Below are 16615 nucleotides of genomic sequence, written 5' to 3'. Positions count from 1 at the left end.
TTTAGATCTTAGTATAGCTATAAATATTATAGTTATAAAGGAAGTAATAAACATAGTACTATAAGAGGGGCTAGTAAAAGTCCCTTATAAGGCCTACTACTATACTATATTAGCCTAGGTAACCTATAATATTAAAGTTATATATAAGCTAGACTAGCCTCCTTTAAAGCTTATTTCGCTTATTTAGCTCTAGCAGTTTATCCTTCTCCTTAGCTTCTATAATATATAGTATACTATAAGAATATACCTTTATATTCCTATTTTACTATTATAAAGAAATAATAGGTATAGCGAGGCTCTATAGAATAAGCTAGTAAAAAGAGGCTCTATAATATAGTCTAAGGGAATAACCCTTAAAGATAAAAGACCTCTACTAAATATCTATACCTTCCTTTAGGAAAAGCGGGTTAAGATAAGCCTATCCTAATAATTATAAATATGCATTTTATATATAAGTTAATTACGAGTAGAACGGATACCCTATTGCCTATTTTAGCCTAGCGGTTCCGAAGATATCCGCGATACGAGAATAGGTAGGGCATAGAACATTCTAGTTAAATCTACTACTTATACTAGAACCTATAGTCTTACGTTAACTATTACGTTATAATTAGACTACCTACTAAGTTAGGAAGATATACTATAGATAGAGCTTTCTAAGTACTATAGAATATACTAGAAAGCTAAATAATTAGTCTACTAGTAGGCGAGCAATAGTCTATAAAAGATAAAGGATTTCCTTAGGAGTAGTAGAGAAAATAAGTAAGTTCGTAAGTAACTTTTATAACGCTATTCTTTTAATATATTATTTAGCCCCTTATATACTCGTTATAAATTCCGGACGAAATCCTACCCTATACTCCTTCGACCGATCCTTTCGCTTATATTATCGATTACCCGATCCTACGCTTATTACTTATACCTTTTTATATATACCTAGTACCTATAGTCTCCCCCGCTAACGTAAGTGCCCTTATAGGTCGATATAATAGTTAGCTACTTATACCTTTAGCTTTAGCTTTAGATCTAAGCATTATATACTTATAAGAATATACCCTTATATTCCTATTTTACTATTATAAAGAAATAATAGGTATAGGGAGGCTTTATAGAATAAGCTAGTAAAAAGAGGCTCTATAATATAGTCTAAGGGAATAACCCTTAAAAGACAAAGACCTCTACTAGATATCTATACCTTCCTCTAGGAAAGGCGGGTTAGGATAAGCCTATCCTTATAAAAAAAATATATATATAAAATGCATAAGTTAATTACGAGCAGAACGGATACCCTATTGCCTATTTTAGCCTAGCGGTTCCGAAGATATCCGCGATACGAGAATAGGTAGGGCATAGAACATTCTAGTTAAATCTACTACTTATACTAGAACCTATAGTCTTACGTTAACTATCACGCTATAATTAGACCACCTACTAAGTTAGGAAGATATACTATAGATAGAGCTTTTTAAGCACTATAGAATATAATAGAAAGCTAACTAATTAGTCTACTAGTAGGCGAGCAATAGTCTATAAAAGACAAAGGATTTCCCTAGGAGTAGTAAATAGAATAAGTAAGTTCGTAAGTATCTTTTATAACGCTATTCTTTTAATATATTATTTAGCCCTTTATATGCTCGTTATAAATTCCGGACTAAATCCTACCCTATACTCCTTCGACCGATCTTTCCGCTTACGTTATTAATTACCCGATTCTACGCTTATTACTTATACCTTCTTATAATACTAGACTTAATAGCGCGGCGTATACTTTTATAAGTACGTTTAAGAGATAATATCCTATCTTATAAGCGTTAAAGGGCTTTATCCTAGAATACCCTTACTACGCGCGCTTTAGGGCCGGTCTATCCCTCTTCCTTAGACTAAGGTAGGGGTATAAGGAAGCGCTTATTTATTAGCCTTATACCTTCCTCTATTAAGGAAGCTCTTATATAAGTCTATAGCGCTTCTTATAGGATAAGCTATAGGTCTTACGCTTCGATATCCGCTCTTATTAGCCGGTCTTAATCTCGCTAAAAAAGCACGTTTAGTATTATAAAGTCCCGCCTTAGCTAGTACTTAATCGTAAAGTTAAAGTATAAGAGGTACTCCGCTTAATAGGCCTACCGCTCTAAGAGGTACTAGCGGGTTATAAAGTACTTAAGGTTCCTATAATCTATAAGAACTTTAAAGCTCTTATAGCTTTAAAGCTTTACTTACTATTATTTAAGGTAGCTAATAATTACTAGTATCTCTTTATTATAAATAGCGTAATTCCGCTTTACTACGGTTAGCTTATAAGAGTAGAATGCTATTAGTTACTTCTACTTATTTACCTCTTAAGAGAGTATCCCTCTAAGTACCTAGCTACTATAGTCTACTTTAACTAACGTAAACTAATTAAAGTCTTATTAAAGTAGTACTAAGGCTTATAAGAATAGGTCCTTAAGCGTATAAAACGCTCCTTCCTATATAGGCCCTTAATAAAAAGCGGTCCTCTTCTTAGTAATCTCGTTTAAGGGTATTATAATATAAGAGAGGCCCTTAATAAATATCCTATAATAGTTCGCGAACCTAAGGAAGCTCTATATACCTATCTACGTAGTTAGGGCTACTTAGTCCTAGATCGCTTAGATCTTTATAGGATCCGCTTATATACTTATACTTATATAGATAATAAAGCCTAAGTACTTAACCCTTTTAACCTTAAATTTATACTTATCTAGGTTAAGGTAAAGCCTATAAAGTTAAAGGCGCTCTAAGACCTTATATACTTTCTATATATAGTCCTTATAGGAGCCGCTTATATAGATAAGGATATTATCTATATATATAAAGGAGAACTTATTAAGGAAGTCTTAAAGTATATTATTAATATAACGCTAAAAGGTAGTAGGCGCTCTTAAAAGGCTAAAGGGCGTTATAAGCTACTTAAATACGCTATAGTATATATAAAACGCTATCTTTTACTTATTACCCTTTAAGATCTATACCTTATAGAACGCTTATTTTATATTTAGCTTTATAAACTACTTTACCTTTAAGAAGTTATAAAGCGTATTTAAGATTAAAGGTAAGGGGTAGCGGTCTAACCTTATAATTACGTTTAAGGCCTTATAGTTATAATAAAACTATATCCTACCCCTTAGTTTATATATAAATAAGACTAGCGCTCTTACTTTAGAGCTACTTACTTAAATAAAACCTTTATTTAAGAGGTCCCTTAGCGTCTTCTTTAATACTAATAGCTCTATATATAATATACTATATAGCGGTCTAAATAGTATAAGTAGTTCCTACCCCTTTTTATTAGTATAGAGTATAATTCTATAGTTTACCTCTAGCTTATATAGGTTAAGTTTATCTACTTCCTAGGACTTAAATAGCGGTAGAAGGTTATAGAAGCGCTTTAGTATCTATTACTATAGCTTAGCAGCTAACTTTAGCTTCTTTATTTAAAGGGCTTTATTAATATCTACTAAGCTAACTATATAGACCGCTACGTTAGCCGCTACTTAGCCTTCTTCCCGCTTTACTTATTATATAGTTCCTATAAAGATAGAGGTAAGGACTTCTTAAGCTAAGTATAAAGCCCGCACGCTTAGTCTTATACTTATAAAACTATTATTATAGCGGACCTACCGTTATATAGGCTTAAACTATAGCTTCTTTTAGTATAGAACTAAGTATAACTCTATATATAATAACTAGGGTTTCCTAAGGATTTAAGGAAACTCTAGTTAAGGGATTATATAAGCTACGATAAGCTTATAGTAACCGTCGACCTCTATAGCTAGCTATATAATAACCTTAATTACTATACCTTCTATTACGCTTAAAGCGCCCTTTACTTACCTTAAGGCGATCTTTTCTACTAGTACTTATATCTCTTACGTAAGCGCCTTATTAACTACGGTATAGTACTAGTAGCCCTTATTTATAAAGGTAGCGATAGGTAAGGAGTTATTAATTATAACCTATATTAAAGTAAGCTCTTTTTTTATATAAGCGGATAATTCCTCCTTTTCTTTTACTAGTACTAGTAATTAAGGCTCTAGAGCCTATCTTTACTTTAGAGCTATTCTTTTTCCTTTAGGCCTAGGGGCGCGGAGTCCTTTTCGTCGTTTAAGGTAAGGAGCGGTTTAATCTTTACTACTTAAATAGCTATAGGCCGCTTAGCTAAAAAGAAGGGGCACTTTAATATAAAGTATATAAACGCGCCGTAATATAAGTAGTAGCTATTAGCCTTCTTTTTCCCGATTTCCTTACTCGTTACTTACTTCGCCCACTACTTAGAGTATAGGATAGTATAAGAGATATTTAAAGATAGCTTCTTACTATATTTAGCTCGGTCTATATAAGTAGCTAATATTAAGGTATCTTTATTAGTATTAATAGTTAGCTATTCCTTTTATAAAAAGGCGGTAATCTTATTACTATTATATAGTATATACTTATATAGCTTTTAAAAATATAGCGTTTACTTATAGCCTTATACTACCTTTATTAACTAGCTTATATACTTACTATAGTTAGTAGGTATAATTATAAGGATAAGTAGCTCTTATAAGGCTAGCGTAATTAAATTCTATAACTATATAAGCTTCGCGCTATCTTCTTATACTATAGTTCCCGCTACCTATAAGAGCGTCTCCTTAAAGTTAAGGAGGAATTTACTAAAGGTTTACCTATCCCTTTACTTAAGGGTCTATAGCCTATCCTATGCTTTCTCCCGCTCCTATATATTGCCGAACGTATATATAAGGTATTAAAAGAAGTCCCATAGGTCGCGTTTACCCCTAGGGCCGCCCTTATCTTAGAATCTAAAGATCTACTATATCTAGGGCTCTAGTAGCGTATAAAAGAGCGAATATTATACTATATTATAATAGCTATTTAAGCCCTATTTCTTATCTATTATAAACTTCGTTTATAGCTAGCTAAGGAAGAAGTAAAAGGACTTAAGCTTACTATCCTAAGTTAGCTAAGGAAGCGGCTTCCGCGTTAGTAGTACCGCCGCTATAACCGGCGTTATAGAGGTTATAAGGGTTAAGGCTAGTCTCGTAGACGGCTCCCTTAGTATAGTAAGAACCTTATTCTTCTCGTTAGCTATCGCGCTTTTAATCGCTTTTAGGATAGCTATAATACTTCCTATCCGCTTAAGAGGTAGCGGGGTACTCCCTTAAGGAAGTAGTACCCTTTTTAAGGAGATATTTATTAGATCTATTAGTTAATAGCTTATATTATTATAGAGTAGGTAGAGGTATATATATAAGTACCGTGTATAGGATAATATTAATAAGCTATACTAAGCTTTTTTATATATAGCTAGCCTATATATATATATATAGGATCTAGCCTTTTATATATAACTATATAGCTTAGGCTATAGCCTAAGCCTATAACCTATAATAGTTAAAGACTCTTATAGTAAGGAGCGACTAAAATAGTATCTTTTTACTTATATACCTTCTATATTACTAGATATATTAACTAACTAATTAAATTTACCCTTATTATTCTTTTTTACCTTACCTTATATAATAATTAACTATTTTACTTATAATATATCTATATTAAAAGTAGAATAATCTATTATTATATATTTTTCCTCTTTCCCTTTTATTCTAGTTAATATAGTAGAGTTTATATTAGTTAGAGGTATATTAGATACTAAACGTACTTAGTTTATTACGTCCTCCTTTTTTATACCCTATTTAATAGTTATCTAGCCCGGTCGCTTATATTTCCCTATAAACGGCTTTATAGCTTTCCTTTCCTACTTAATTATTATAGGTTTTATATAACTTCCTTAGACTAGCTCTAGACTCCCCTTATCCTTTCCGTTTAAGAATAAAGATAATAAATTATTATTATCTTTAATCTTAAATAAGTATAGTATATAGATCGTATACTTTATATCTACTATTATTATTCGTGCTTTTATAAAGAAGTTAATAAATAATATAGTCTTATAAACGGCCTTAGAGAATTTTATAAGGGCTACTAGCTTATTTTACTTAATTATATAGTAAAGAATCTAGTCGATCTTCTAGTAATCTTCGTTAGTTAAAGTTATATAGATTAATATATTAACTATTTTAGTATAAGAGCTATACTATTATAACGGATCGAGAATATAAATAAGTAAAATATATATTAAACTAATAGGTCCTTCCTTATATCTTTAAATATTAAGCGTTATAAGGGCTTTTGCCCTATATAGGCCTAGACTAGGGTCTAGGCTAAGTCTATATATAAGCGACCTCTACGCTTATATAAGCTAGGCCTATACTTCTCTTCCTTTTCCCCCTTATAGATTATTAACCTTCTTTTAATAGACTATACCTAAGCCTATACCTTTACCTACTCTATAATAGTATAATCTACCCTTTATTTTACCCTCTCTATATCCCTATATATAGAATAGCTATTTTTAGCTGCCTTTAAAGCTAACGTTTAATTACTTAGTCTAGTTAAACTACCCGCGCCGGTATATATATACGCGAAATATCTATACTCTTATAGTCGTAAAATTAAAGCGAACGTAATACTTAGTTCGCCCGGGTAATTAAGAGCCTCTTATAATAGTAGGGCTCCGCACGACTAAGAGCGGTACTACCGTACCTTAATAAGTTTAACGGCTCCTCCGTAGAGCTCGAGCTATAGCTACTTTATATAGAAGCGAAGCTCTATACCGATAGCGCCGTAATAAGGGATATCCGCGCCTAATTCGACTATCTTTACGCGAGCCTATCCCTATACCTATAAAGGTATCTCTTACCGTTTATATATATTAGTATAAATAGACTAGCCGACCTCCTCGTAAAGCTCTATACTAATTATAGCGAACTTAATATAGCTAAGTTAGTAGGCTAAGAGCTTATAACGCTCTATTAGAAGCGGAGTAAAGCTATTCTAACCTACCTCGTATAGTTCGAAGAGGTACTTTATTAAGTAGACGTATATAGCTAGCCTAACGCGGTAAAGTATAATTACCTCGTTATAAGCTTAAATTCGGATTAGCGTACCTATTTAAGCGAAAGGTCTATACTACTAAATATATATACCGATCTCGTCTACTTTCTTCGTAAGCTTAGTAGTAATAAGTTTCTTTTTTTATCTTCTTCCGTAATATAAGAAGAAGATAACGCTAGTAATACTATAGATATCTCTATCTCCGCCTCGAGGACTAAGGATAGAAAGAGGTAGCGATAAGAGGGTCGCTATATAGGCTACGGTAGTAAATTCTATTAGTTTTTAAAGTACCCGCGCCGGGAGGCGCGGGTAAACGTACTCTAAGTAGTAGAGAGGCGCACGCGCTAAGACGGAAAGGAGGTTAGGTTCGACGATAGCGACTCTAGCAACGAGTAATCTTAGTAACGCCTCTACGGGCTTCGTCGGCGTCCCCTCGCGTGCGGTAGTAGCTACTATACGGACGGGACATATGCCTATAGCGACCGAAAGGGCGGCTAAGATATAGGAAGGCCGCTAATATAATATAACCATAGCGAAAGGGAGTGCCCGTATAGCCCCGTACGGGAGGGAGCAGAGCCTTATATACCGGAGTACCGTCCCCTACGTTATAGTACTAGGAGCTACTACCGTGCGCCGATATAGGGGGGGCGGGATACTATAAGCTTACCGAAGCTAGCTACGCGCCGTTCTACGTGCCTCTACTCCTTAGCTAGAAGTGCTAAAGCCCGACTCCTAGGGCGCGGCCCCTACTAATAATATAGTCTATCTAAGAAGCTTGCTTAAGAGGGTATTATGCGTTATTTGCTAACGTTTTTTCCGCGACTAAGCGTACGTGGTCCGCGCGAGGGTTCCGTCCCCCTAGGCGCGGTATTAGGTATTATTTAGAGGCGCGCCTCTTTAAAAGCCGGGTAGGGGTATAATATAAGGGCTTTTGCCTTATATAGGCCTAGACTAGGGTCTAGGCTAAGTCTATATATAAGCGACCTCCGCGCCTATATAGGCTAGGCCTATACTTCTCTTCCTTTTCCCCCTTATAGATTATTAACCTTCTTTTAACGGACCGCACCTAAGCCTACGCCTCTGCCTACTCCGTGATAAGCGTACCTATCTATACGTTCATATACCTAGCCGAAAATAATAAAATAGATACTATAATAAGGGAGTTTAGTTATTTTATCTAGGTTCTTACTATACTTATTTATCGCGCTATAGTTAAAGATATTAACGCCTTAGTAAGGTAATACGCGCTATTATTATTTAACGAAGTAGTAGGATCCGTAATTATAGTAGTAGTAGTAGTTAGAACGGAAGCGATATCTATTAATAGTAGCGGTTTATTAGCTAGCTTAGGCTTAATCCTTAATTCTACGAAGATTACTTCCTTATTATCCGAATCGTTTATATCCTAAAGGGAATAAAAGGGTTATATATAATATAGATAAAGTATCTAGTTAGGATACTAAATTTAGATAGCTTTATGCCTAAACCCCTTTATATAGTAAATATCGGACGCTATTATATAATAAAGGAGCGTTATAGTCGTATAATTATATAAAGTTATACGTATTCGCCTATATAGTAGAAATATTTTTTATACGCTTAATATTGCATTATACGAAAAATAAAATCTACCCCTATAGGGTTTACGTATTAGTTCTAAAAATAGTAAGATGCGTTTTAACTCTAACTCACCTATAGGCCGCCGTAACGCCCGACTTTAGCACTCGCATCTTTAGGTGTGGTTCTGATGGGGACACTACAATGCAGTCACACCAATCCGCTCCAGTTCTTGCCACTATGACTTATCTGGCAGTAGGCTGTCTCACGCAGCCGCGCGGATCTAGTCTCGTCTGTAGAAGCGTTGGTGATGGCGACGTGGTTGTCTCTAATTGGAGAATAAGTAACCGCCGCGTAGCCCGCTCCGAGACTCCGAGACACCGCGGCTTCTGCCCTAATCCGGAAGTCATAATATTCTGCGGTCTTATTGGCTTGCGGCCACCCACCCTGACAAAGCAACATCTACTGTACACTGTACGGATAGCTCTATTTCTGTCGCTTTAGCTGCAAACTTGAACTCGGAAAAGAGAGCTTTTCTGTGTTCTGTCAAAATTTGTTAGTAAATAGTGCATAAGCAGAACTATAAACTGACCTTGGTAATAGGCCTTGCAGATCATGTCGCCGGTTGCTTTCAAGGCTGCCACTGTACGGTTGGATCGGGGCGGGACTCTAATTACCCAGATTTAGTGCCAGGCAACATTCGATATAATCAACTGTTTCTCTGCGAAAACTCTGCGCTGCGTGGAAGTCGCCGACCCGTGGAGTAATCTCGGTATCGAAGTCTATATGTGCAGTCAGTCAGTGACCAGTTTCATTACATATCCTATAATTCTTGAGATTGAAGTTGCCGCCATCCTAGAGAAATAGCTATGCGGTATTAGCAACACAAGCTCCAGCGCATTAGGGCAACTGGTACTCACCCAGAGAACCAGATGTGCGAGAACGTGCCCAGCGTCCAAGGTTGCCATTGGCCACGACGACGAGGAGAACAGCCCTGCGTCAACGTTGCGAAGAATCCTCAGTTTGCCGTGCAATGTGTAAGGATTTAGGATACAGACTCAGTAATTTGTAATCGACACGAGGGAAAATACGATTGGTAATACCTGGGAATGCTGCTGAGACCAGCCGACTCAGCCGCTCAAGGCTTCAGCGGACAGCATGGGACCGATGGGTGAAAATTAGACGCAAGCCCGGAAGCCGGACTTCCTGGCTTCTGAGCTGGTCAACCAGCCTCTCGTGCTGTTGTGATTGATTGTGACAATGCGCCCACGGTGCTTCCACTCTGCGCCTGATTACTAAGTAGCTGCAACAACCAATTAAAAGAGGGGATTTAGAGAGATTCTGGGCCAGATAGCCAGGCCCTTTGGACCCATTACTGCACGCTCGAGTTACCCCTTTTCTAGCCACCGACTGGTTCCATGTGGCAGAATCACCGCATCGCAAGTCCTGCCGCCGTCGATGGACCAGCCTGTGAACCTTGCGAGCATACAGCTCCAGGTACGAAGGCAGGCCCCGCCCGCTGTCTGCTTGCTCTCTGACCTGTTGCCAGTTCCACTGCGGGCCCTACACCCTGACGGGGACTGGCCGCAGAGCGAGCCGAGTTCATCCTCAGGTCTACCATTTGACGCTCCGCCGCGACATCATCAGTCGCTGCATTCGCTGGCTGCTGGCACTCTGTCTCCCGAACTCGGCCCACGCTCTCGGCCTCCTCCCGCCGCTCTGGTGCCTACCCCCAACCGTCGTCCTGAAGACGCTAAAGCCCGACTGGGAGGAAGAGTTTGCCAAAGAGGTGCGCGTGTACAAGCGCCTCAAGCCTCTGCAGGGCAGCGTCATTCCAATATTCTACGGGCAGGCCCGGTGCGACGACGGTACCCCGGCATTGGTGCTCTCCGATGTAGGCGGTAAAGCGCTCGGTGAGGATGACGTTTTGGAGATGGACGAGGCCGAGTTGAGGCGAATGCTCGAGGAATCCCTCAGCGCCATGGTTTCCCTCGGCTTCGAGCATGACGACATTAAGCTGGACAATTTCCGTCTGGTTGGAGACAGAGTAGTCATACTAGACTTGGAGAGCGTCCACACACTGAGTGGTGCCCCCGATGAAGCCTGCAGCATGGCGGTCGAGGATCTCATTTACTCGTGGGCATACTACCGGGACAATAGGAGGAGGAATCGGCCCTTCAACAACGGCGTGTTTGAATCGTGCTGCTGCCTAGTAGATTGCATTTGTGTCCCAGACCCATTTTTATTGTTAAAACCGAGTGCTCGAGTTTTCGTCGTCGCCTTGGCTGTCTTTGTTCAAAAGAACATCTATCTGCATGGGCATTGTTATTGTCCTCGCCGTCCGTATTTTACAACCTTTGACATAGGTACCTACCCGAGAGAAACGAATACTAATAATGTACATGGAATAGTGCCGTACGCAGGCTCGAGACACAGCTAGGAATGAATATCTGCTCCACGAGCAAAGGTGGCGCCATGTTGACTTTATGCACATCCCCAAGCTCTGGAGCCCGAGTATCCATTTCGCACAATGTCGAGCTTCGAAGGCGACACTAACAAAATACGCCAACCGGCGAATCCAGCTCCCCCAAAAGCAAACCCAAGCCCCCCCCTCCCCCAACTCAGATGCATCAGACATTTCCTTCCCCTCTAAAATCAACAGGCCGTTTGGCCGCAGTAGCGCAGCTATTATTTCTCCGTGTCACCCGAAGGAGGGGCGGGACGGGTCTCGTGCGAGTCGGAGCCGGCCGGCCGGTTGCTCCCTGTCGCTGACTTGTTCCGGGGCTCCGTCGGTCCAACCAGGATTCATCCCGACGCACCATCTGCCTGAGTGCCCACGGACCGGCACCCAGCGGCATCGTCGTGTCGTCACAGTGCCTGGTCGGACTTCACACGCACACCCACTCACTCACTGCACTTCCGGCTGCCCGCCATGCATATAGGCCTATATCCAGGGACATATAACTCATGCCATGTCGGGCAAGGCATGCCACTCGCCAGTCACAGGACACGGGAAGCGAGTCTCATATCGCCCCTCGCCGCTTGCTCGTCCCTGCGGCTCCATCCCCTCGACGCCAACCCTCCCCGCCCTTGAACAAGATGCTGGGCGGGCAAGCATGGGACCTGACGCCTCTACATGACACCTCAATTCCATCTAGTTGAGGCTATCCCAACGCCTACATGCTCTCCACGGCCGGCAACGTGCCCAGCCGAAACCATTCGACACACCGACGCGCCATGTCGCCAGCCCTCGCCCTTCCCGGAGCCCAGGCGTGCGCCCACTCCTCGACAATCCAAACAGAAAAAACCCAAGCTCTGTCCTGCGGCACACGAGCGTGCCTCATCAGAGTTGCCTGCAAGCAGAACCAGCCGTGTCCGTCATATAATAGTCGGCCCGCCAAAACCGTCCTCGTTGCCTTCCAAGCCCAGCCCGGGATCTGACGAGTGGCGAGGGCATGGCGCGCGCGCGCCTCCAACCTTTGCGGATATCGATGCCTGTTTCTTACACCAAACCGAACGCGAGCTTGTCATGTGAATACCGTGATGTCGTGAGAGGGCGTGAAACGAGAACCGCGCGGGCATCATTCACCGGTGCGCAGACTCGACACTATCGTACATTGGGGGTGGGCTTCTGAGCCAGGAGCCTCGGATAGTGCTCACTGCGGGGGCTGGTAGTTCAGCGGACGCCTGTGGCGGGTGTGAGCATGATGCGAGAGCCAGGGTTGGGGGAGGATTGGGAACGCACTTGAAGAGGAGGATGTGCGGCTCAGGCTCGTGGACCTCGTAGTGCTCCCAACCCAGACTCTGCGGTGCTTGGTCAGTGTCCGTCGTCGTGCAAATCGCCGGCGCCACGGTAAGGGTTGCCGTGTTGCTTGCCAGCAGACGGCGGGGGATTCGTGCGACGCACCTGGGTGATTCCGAGAGCCCGCCACTCTTCCTCCCACAGCAGTTTCAGAGTGCCCTTTGAGGTGTCGTGGTAGTCCTTGGGAATGGCCTTGAGCATGGCCTTGGGCAGTTGCACATGCCGGTACTCGTATTCGCTGTCCGAGTATCTGCAGGCGTCGGGTCAGCGCGGTTGGCCTCGCCGGTGAGTTGGCGTGGCCAAGGACCAGTTCGCATCGCAGTCCTGCCCCTGGGTCCAACAGGCGGCGTTGACGCCGGGAGGGGAGGAGGCCAGACTACTCACCTGGCGGAATAGTGAATGGAATCAATGTACTCTTCGACGCGTGCGCGCTCGGCGTCCGACAAGGCGCGAGGCGACTTGTTTCGGCGGCTAGTGTCGATGTCCATCGTCTCGGGCGCACAATGTCCGACTGTTACGTTTTCCCCTTGTTCTTTTCTCGTCCGACCTGCCCTCTATGGACGGCGACGCTCAGTGATGACCGTCTCTTCTCGAAGAGGGGTATGGGAGAAGAGGAAGTCTTGGTCGCGCGAGAGCCAGTGCGGGGGGGACAAGGTGGATGTTGAGACAGGGCAGGGAGTTTCTTTTTTTTCTGCCGCGCTGTAGTTTAATGCTGGCTCAACCGAGGCGGGCAACCGTCGCGGGGTCTAACAAATTCGCCAATCAGTCGCGCGAGGGAGGAGGGTCTCTGGACAGCCACGAGCGGGTCGGTCGCGGGGGGCAGCAGGGGGGCCGGGTGGGATGAGGGGAGGGAGAAGGTCGAGAGTCGAGGAAGAAGGAAGGAAGAGGAGAGAGGAGAGAGGAGAGAGGAGAGAGGAGAGAGGAGAGAGGAGAGAGGTGAGAGGAGAGAGGTGAGAGGAGAGAGGTGAGGGAGGAGAAGAAGCAGAAGAAGAAGGGAGAAGAAGAGAAGGATTGAGCTTCTTGGTGACGAGGACAAAAAAGACGGGGAGAAAGAGGAGAGAAGAAAGGTGGGCGGGTAAGAAGGCGGTGGATTTTGGGCTACAAGGCTGCGGTGCGGGATGGGAACAAATCCGGGAGGTACCTGCAGTTGAGAGACGGACGCGGGTGGTGCCTGGTGGCGCTAGCAGCAGGTACTTGTAGCTCCCGACACGGCCGGCACAGGAAGTAAACAAAGCCCTGGAGGTACATGAGCCGGACCGCGGGCGCGAACGCACAGCATGGGCGCTAACAGGGCGGTCCCCGGCTGCCCCCACCCGGGCGTTCCCTCATCACGCTCCCGGCACTCGATCAGCCCTTCCATGTAGAGTAATCAAACATACACTCCAGATTTTCAAACATACACTCCCGACCTAAGCCCCATTTGGAAGAAGACCCCGCCACCAAAATTTGGCGCGCGCTTTCCCAACGCCGCTGCCGCGGCTGCCTGCCTAGATATATTGTCGCATATCACGCCCGTGTCAGTTCCTGAAACCTTATGCTCGATCACTGCCACTGCTGCGCCAGGCTTCGCCGCAATGATCGGGTATATATTGTTGCACGAATGTGTGCATCCAATTCTTTTCCTTTCCTTTGTTCTTTAGATAATTCTCATCAATTGACTGATGCCACAAAGATCAACCGCTGTCACGTGCGAGGTGTGGGACACTATTGTCTGACATATATGGATTCTATCTGCAATTATTACCAACGCCGGAAGATGCATCCCTTAGAGTCATTCAATTGAAGCTATCAATAAGCCCGGCCCGATCGATCTTCCGATATATATACAATATGCATATAATGGCGGAAGGTCTTTGCCTACCTCTGTGACTGTGACTGTGACTGTGAGGAAGGATCCGTCCGACGCGGCGGAGGGCGAGGCACGTAAGGAACGAATTTGTGACCGGCCTGCCTGCTAGTTTTGTATGGTGCCGTGTCCCTCTGATCCCTAGCTGCTGGAAATGCTCCGTAGCCGTCTCGTGAGACTGTGCCGGCGGCTGTGCCCACATGAAGCCGTCGTGATGTGCCTGTGACGAGGAGGCGGTTCTTGCCACTGTGACGGCGCCGGCGCCTGTACGTATACAGGCACAATTGGTGTAGGCGGTGGCATCACATAGTATCCTGTGACGGCGGCGCCGGCTGTGGAAGTGAGGGCATCGTCGTTTGGTATCCCTGTGACACCAGCGGCACCTGTGGAAGTGAGGGCACCTGTGATAACAGCACCGGCGTTGCTGCTGCTTGTGACTTGATGAAATCACCGATCTGCTGGGCAAGATCGTCAACCCGGCTGCTCACGGAAGCAAGTGTATTCGACCTCTTGTTCATGATAGTGGTGCCTGTGCCCTTCCTCTTCTTCTTTTGCGTCTCTGGTGGCCGTGATACGAGCTCTGGGTTGGCTCTATGCTCCTCTTGCTCCCAAGCACTAAGGATCCGGCCCGTAGATGCCTCTAGTGGAGGGGATACCTCGCGTCTACTGTTTCCACGCCGGCGAGGCTGGACAACGTCAGGATCGGCTTCGTGGTCTGCATCGATATATTGCTGTTGTTCAGGCTGCTAGTAAATTAGTATAGTACTTATGGCTGGAGCAAGATACTTACAGTCACGCCGTAAACCCGCCAGTGGTTATCAATAAGATGCAATGGTATAAGGGCGGCCGCGTCAGCCTGGATCAAATCGCGGATTGTATGCCGGCAGGGCAGCCCCATTGCATCGTGAAAGCACCGTACAAATCGTAGGCATGCCTCGATTATCGGCAAGCTCAGCCCGGGCTAGCCTAACTTGCCTGAAGATCTGTTTCATCGGCTGCCAGCCAATTTTTCGGTGCAGTGACTTCATAATCGTCTGCTTGGCCCATTCAACTCTAGCTCTTGCAAACTCGGATTGAAGCTTCTCGCGATGCTTCTTTTGCCGATGGGTAACGAGCCCTCTGATGTGCTCTTGTAGCTGATGGAGGTCAATGAAGCGGTTGCGTAATCGTGACTTCAACTCGTGATGTGTGCTCTCACACGGGAAGTTACCGTAATGTTATAATTTCGGTACTGTTGGATAGCGTAGGTGGAAAACTGGGCACGCCATGGCCAGTAGGTTGTACGGAGGTAATTAACGAGAGCTATAAGAGGAGCTATTTAGTAAAAGGTTAGAGTAGGAGGGTAGTTAGGGCTAGGGTTACCTGGCTGATCCGAAAACTCTATACAGAGTAGATCCCACTGATCTCTGCACTCCTCAGCCGTGCGAGCCCTAAAGACTGAAACCCAGGCATCACGGATACCGTCAGCTGTGTGCTCAAAAGTCCGCCTTGGAGCCGGGGTAGTATTGGGTTTCCATCGTCATCTTCACGATCATCTTGTTGCTCAACGCACTGATCTGCCAGTTGTGAGGCATGTTGAATCTGGTAATCAGTGGCACGGTCGATAGGTCGGTCCTCGTCAATGGCATTATCTGCCTGTATAGGGTCGTCGAGAGCGGCTGCTGCAGCGAGGCGAGTCTCCTGTTCTGGCCTATCTCCGCCAATCTCGGTGCCATCGAGGGATCCTTCCCACTTCTTCTTGATGTGAAGGATCACGTTCTTCATCATATGCCAAACGCACACTTGTTGTTGCGTTGATGGGAAGATAGAGTCAAGGGCGTTCTTCAGGGCGGTATCAAAGTCGGTAATCACAACGCCCGGGTCCGGAATATCAGCCTGCCGACCAGCCTCACGCAACTGTGAGAGGATCCATTGGAACGCGCCTTCGTCTTCCTTGGCAGTGAGGCCAAAGCCTACACTGAAGCTCTTGTGTAGCCCTGTTGTGCCAATGATCTGTAGAAGCGGCATGTTAAAGCGGTTGACCTTATACGTATTATCCATGATAAGGAGCTCGGGGTTACGCTTCCAGTCAGCAATACAGTCATCGTATGTCCAGAAAAACCTCCAAACCTTCCCATTAGGGCCACGGTCAACTGCATAGTAGCTGATTTCCCTTTGCTTTAGCATCTTTGAGTACATCGAGGAAGGCTTGTGTAGATGTAGAGGCGCCGTAACGGAAGGCACGAAGTTGCAGCTGGATGAAGTGTATATCAGAATCGGTAATAAGGAGCTCAGGATATTCCTGTCGGATAGCATCCACGATATCCCTGCTCTTGTTATTGACGTTCTTGCTAAGCCCTCGACGAGGCTATGAAGACGCTCGATGCCGAATTTGCGTTGGCTTCGTTGACGGACGATGGGGTTAGCAATTGGCTCAAATAGAGGTTCGTGGTTAT

General features: G+C 44.0%; 3 protein-coding genes across 3 annotated transcripts; 1 reads left to right on the top strand and 2 right to left on the bottom strand.

The window, feature by feature from the left end:
* Positions 1-9990: 9990 nt before the first annotated feature.
* Positions 9991-10728, top strand: HRG_01298 (uncharacterized protein; the record flags this gene model as incomplete). The annotated part of the gene is made up of 3 exons (XM_044859769.1): positions 9991-10029; positions 10082-10567; positions 10693-10728. 3 exons carry the CDS (start codon positions 9991-9993, stop codon positions 10726-10728), a joined length of 561 nt encoding a protein of 186 aa, XP_044726169.1.
* Positions 10729-12188: 1460 nt separating this feature from the next.
* HRG_01297 (cyclin-dependent kinase regulatory subunit domain-containing protein) lies at positions 12189-12822 on the bottom strand (the record flags this gene model as incomplete). Its single annotated transcript, XM_044859768.1, has 4 exons — positions 12189-12219; positions 12278-12336; positions 12440-12584; positions 12719-12822. 4 exons carry the CDS (start codon positions 12820-12822, stop codon positions 12189-12191), a joined length of 339 nt encoding a protein of 112 aa, XP_044726168.1.
* Positions 12823-15354: 2532 nt separating this feature from the next.
* On the bottom strand, positions 15355-16220 carry HRG_01296 (MULE transposase domain-containing protein; the record flags this gene model as incomplete). The annotated part of the gene is made up of 3 exons (XM_044859767.1): positions 15355-15482; positions 15543-15667; positions 15733-16220. The coding sequence occupies 3 exons, from the start codon at positions 16218-16220 to the stop codon at positions 15355-15357; spliced, it is 741 nt and encodes a 246-aa protein (XP_044726167.1).
* Between the last annotated feature and the right edge of the window lie 395 nt (positions 16221-16615).

Source organism: Hirsutella rhossiliensis (assembly GCF_020360975.1).
Source record: "Hirsutella rhossiliensis strain HR02 chromosome Unknown scaffold00001, whole genome shotgun sequence".
NCBI classification, from domain to species: Eukaryota; Fungi; Ascomycota; class Sordariomycetes; order Hypocreales; family Ophiocordycipitaceae; genus Hirsutella; species Hirsutella rhossiliensis.
Note: the sequence above shows the minus strand (reverse complement) of the source record. Positions and strands in the feature narration are given on the sequence as shown.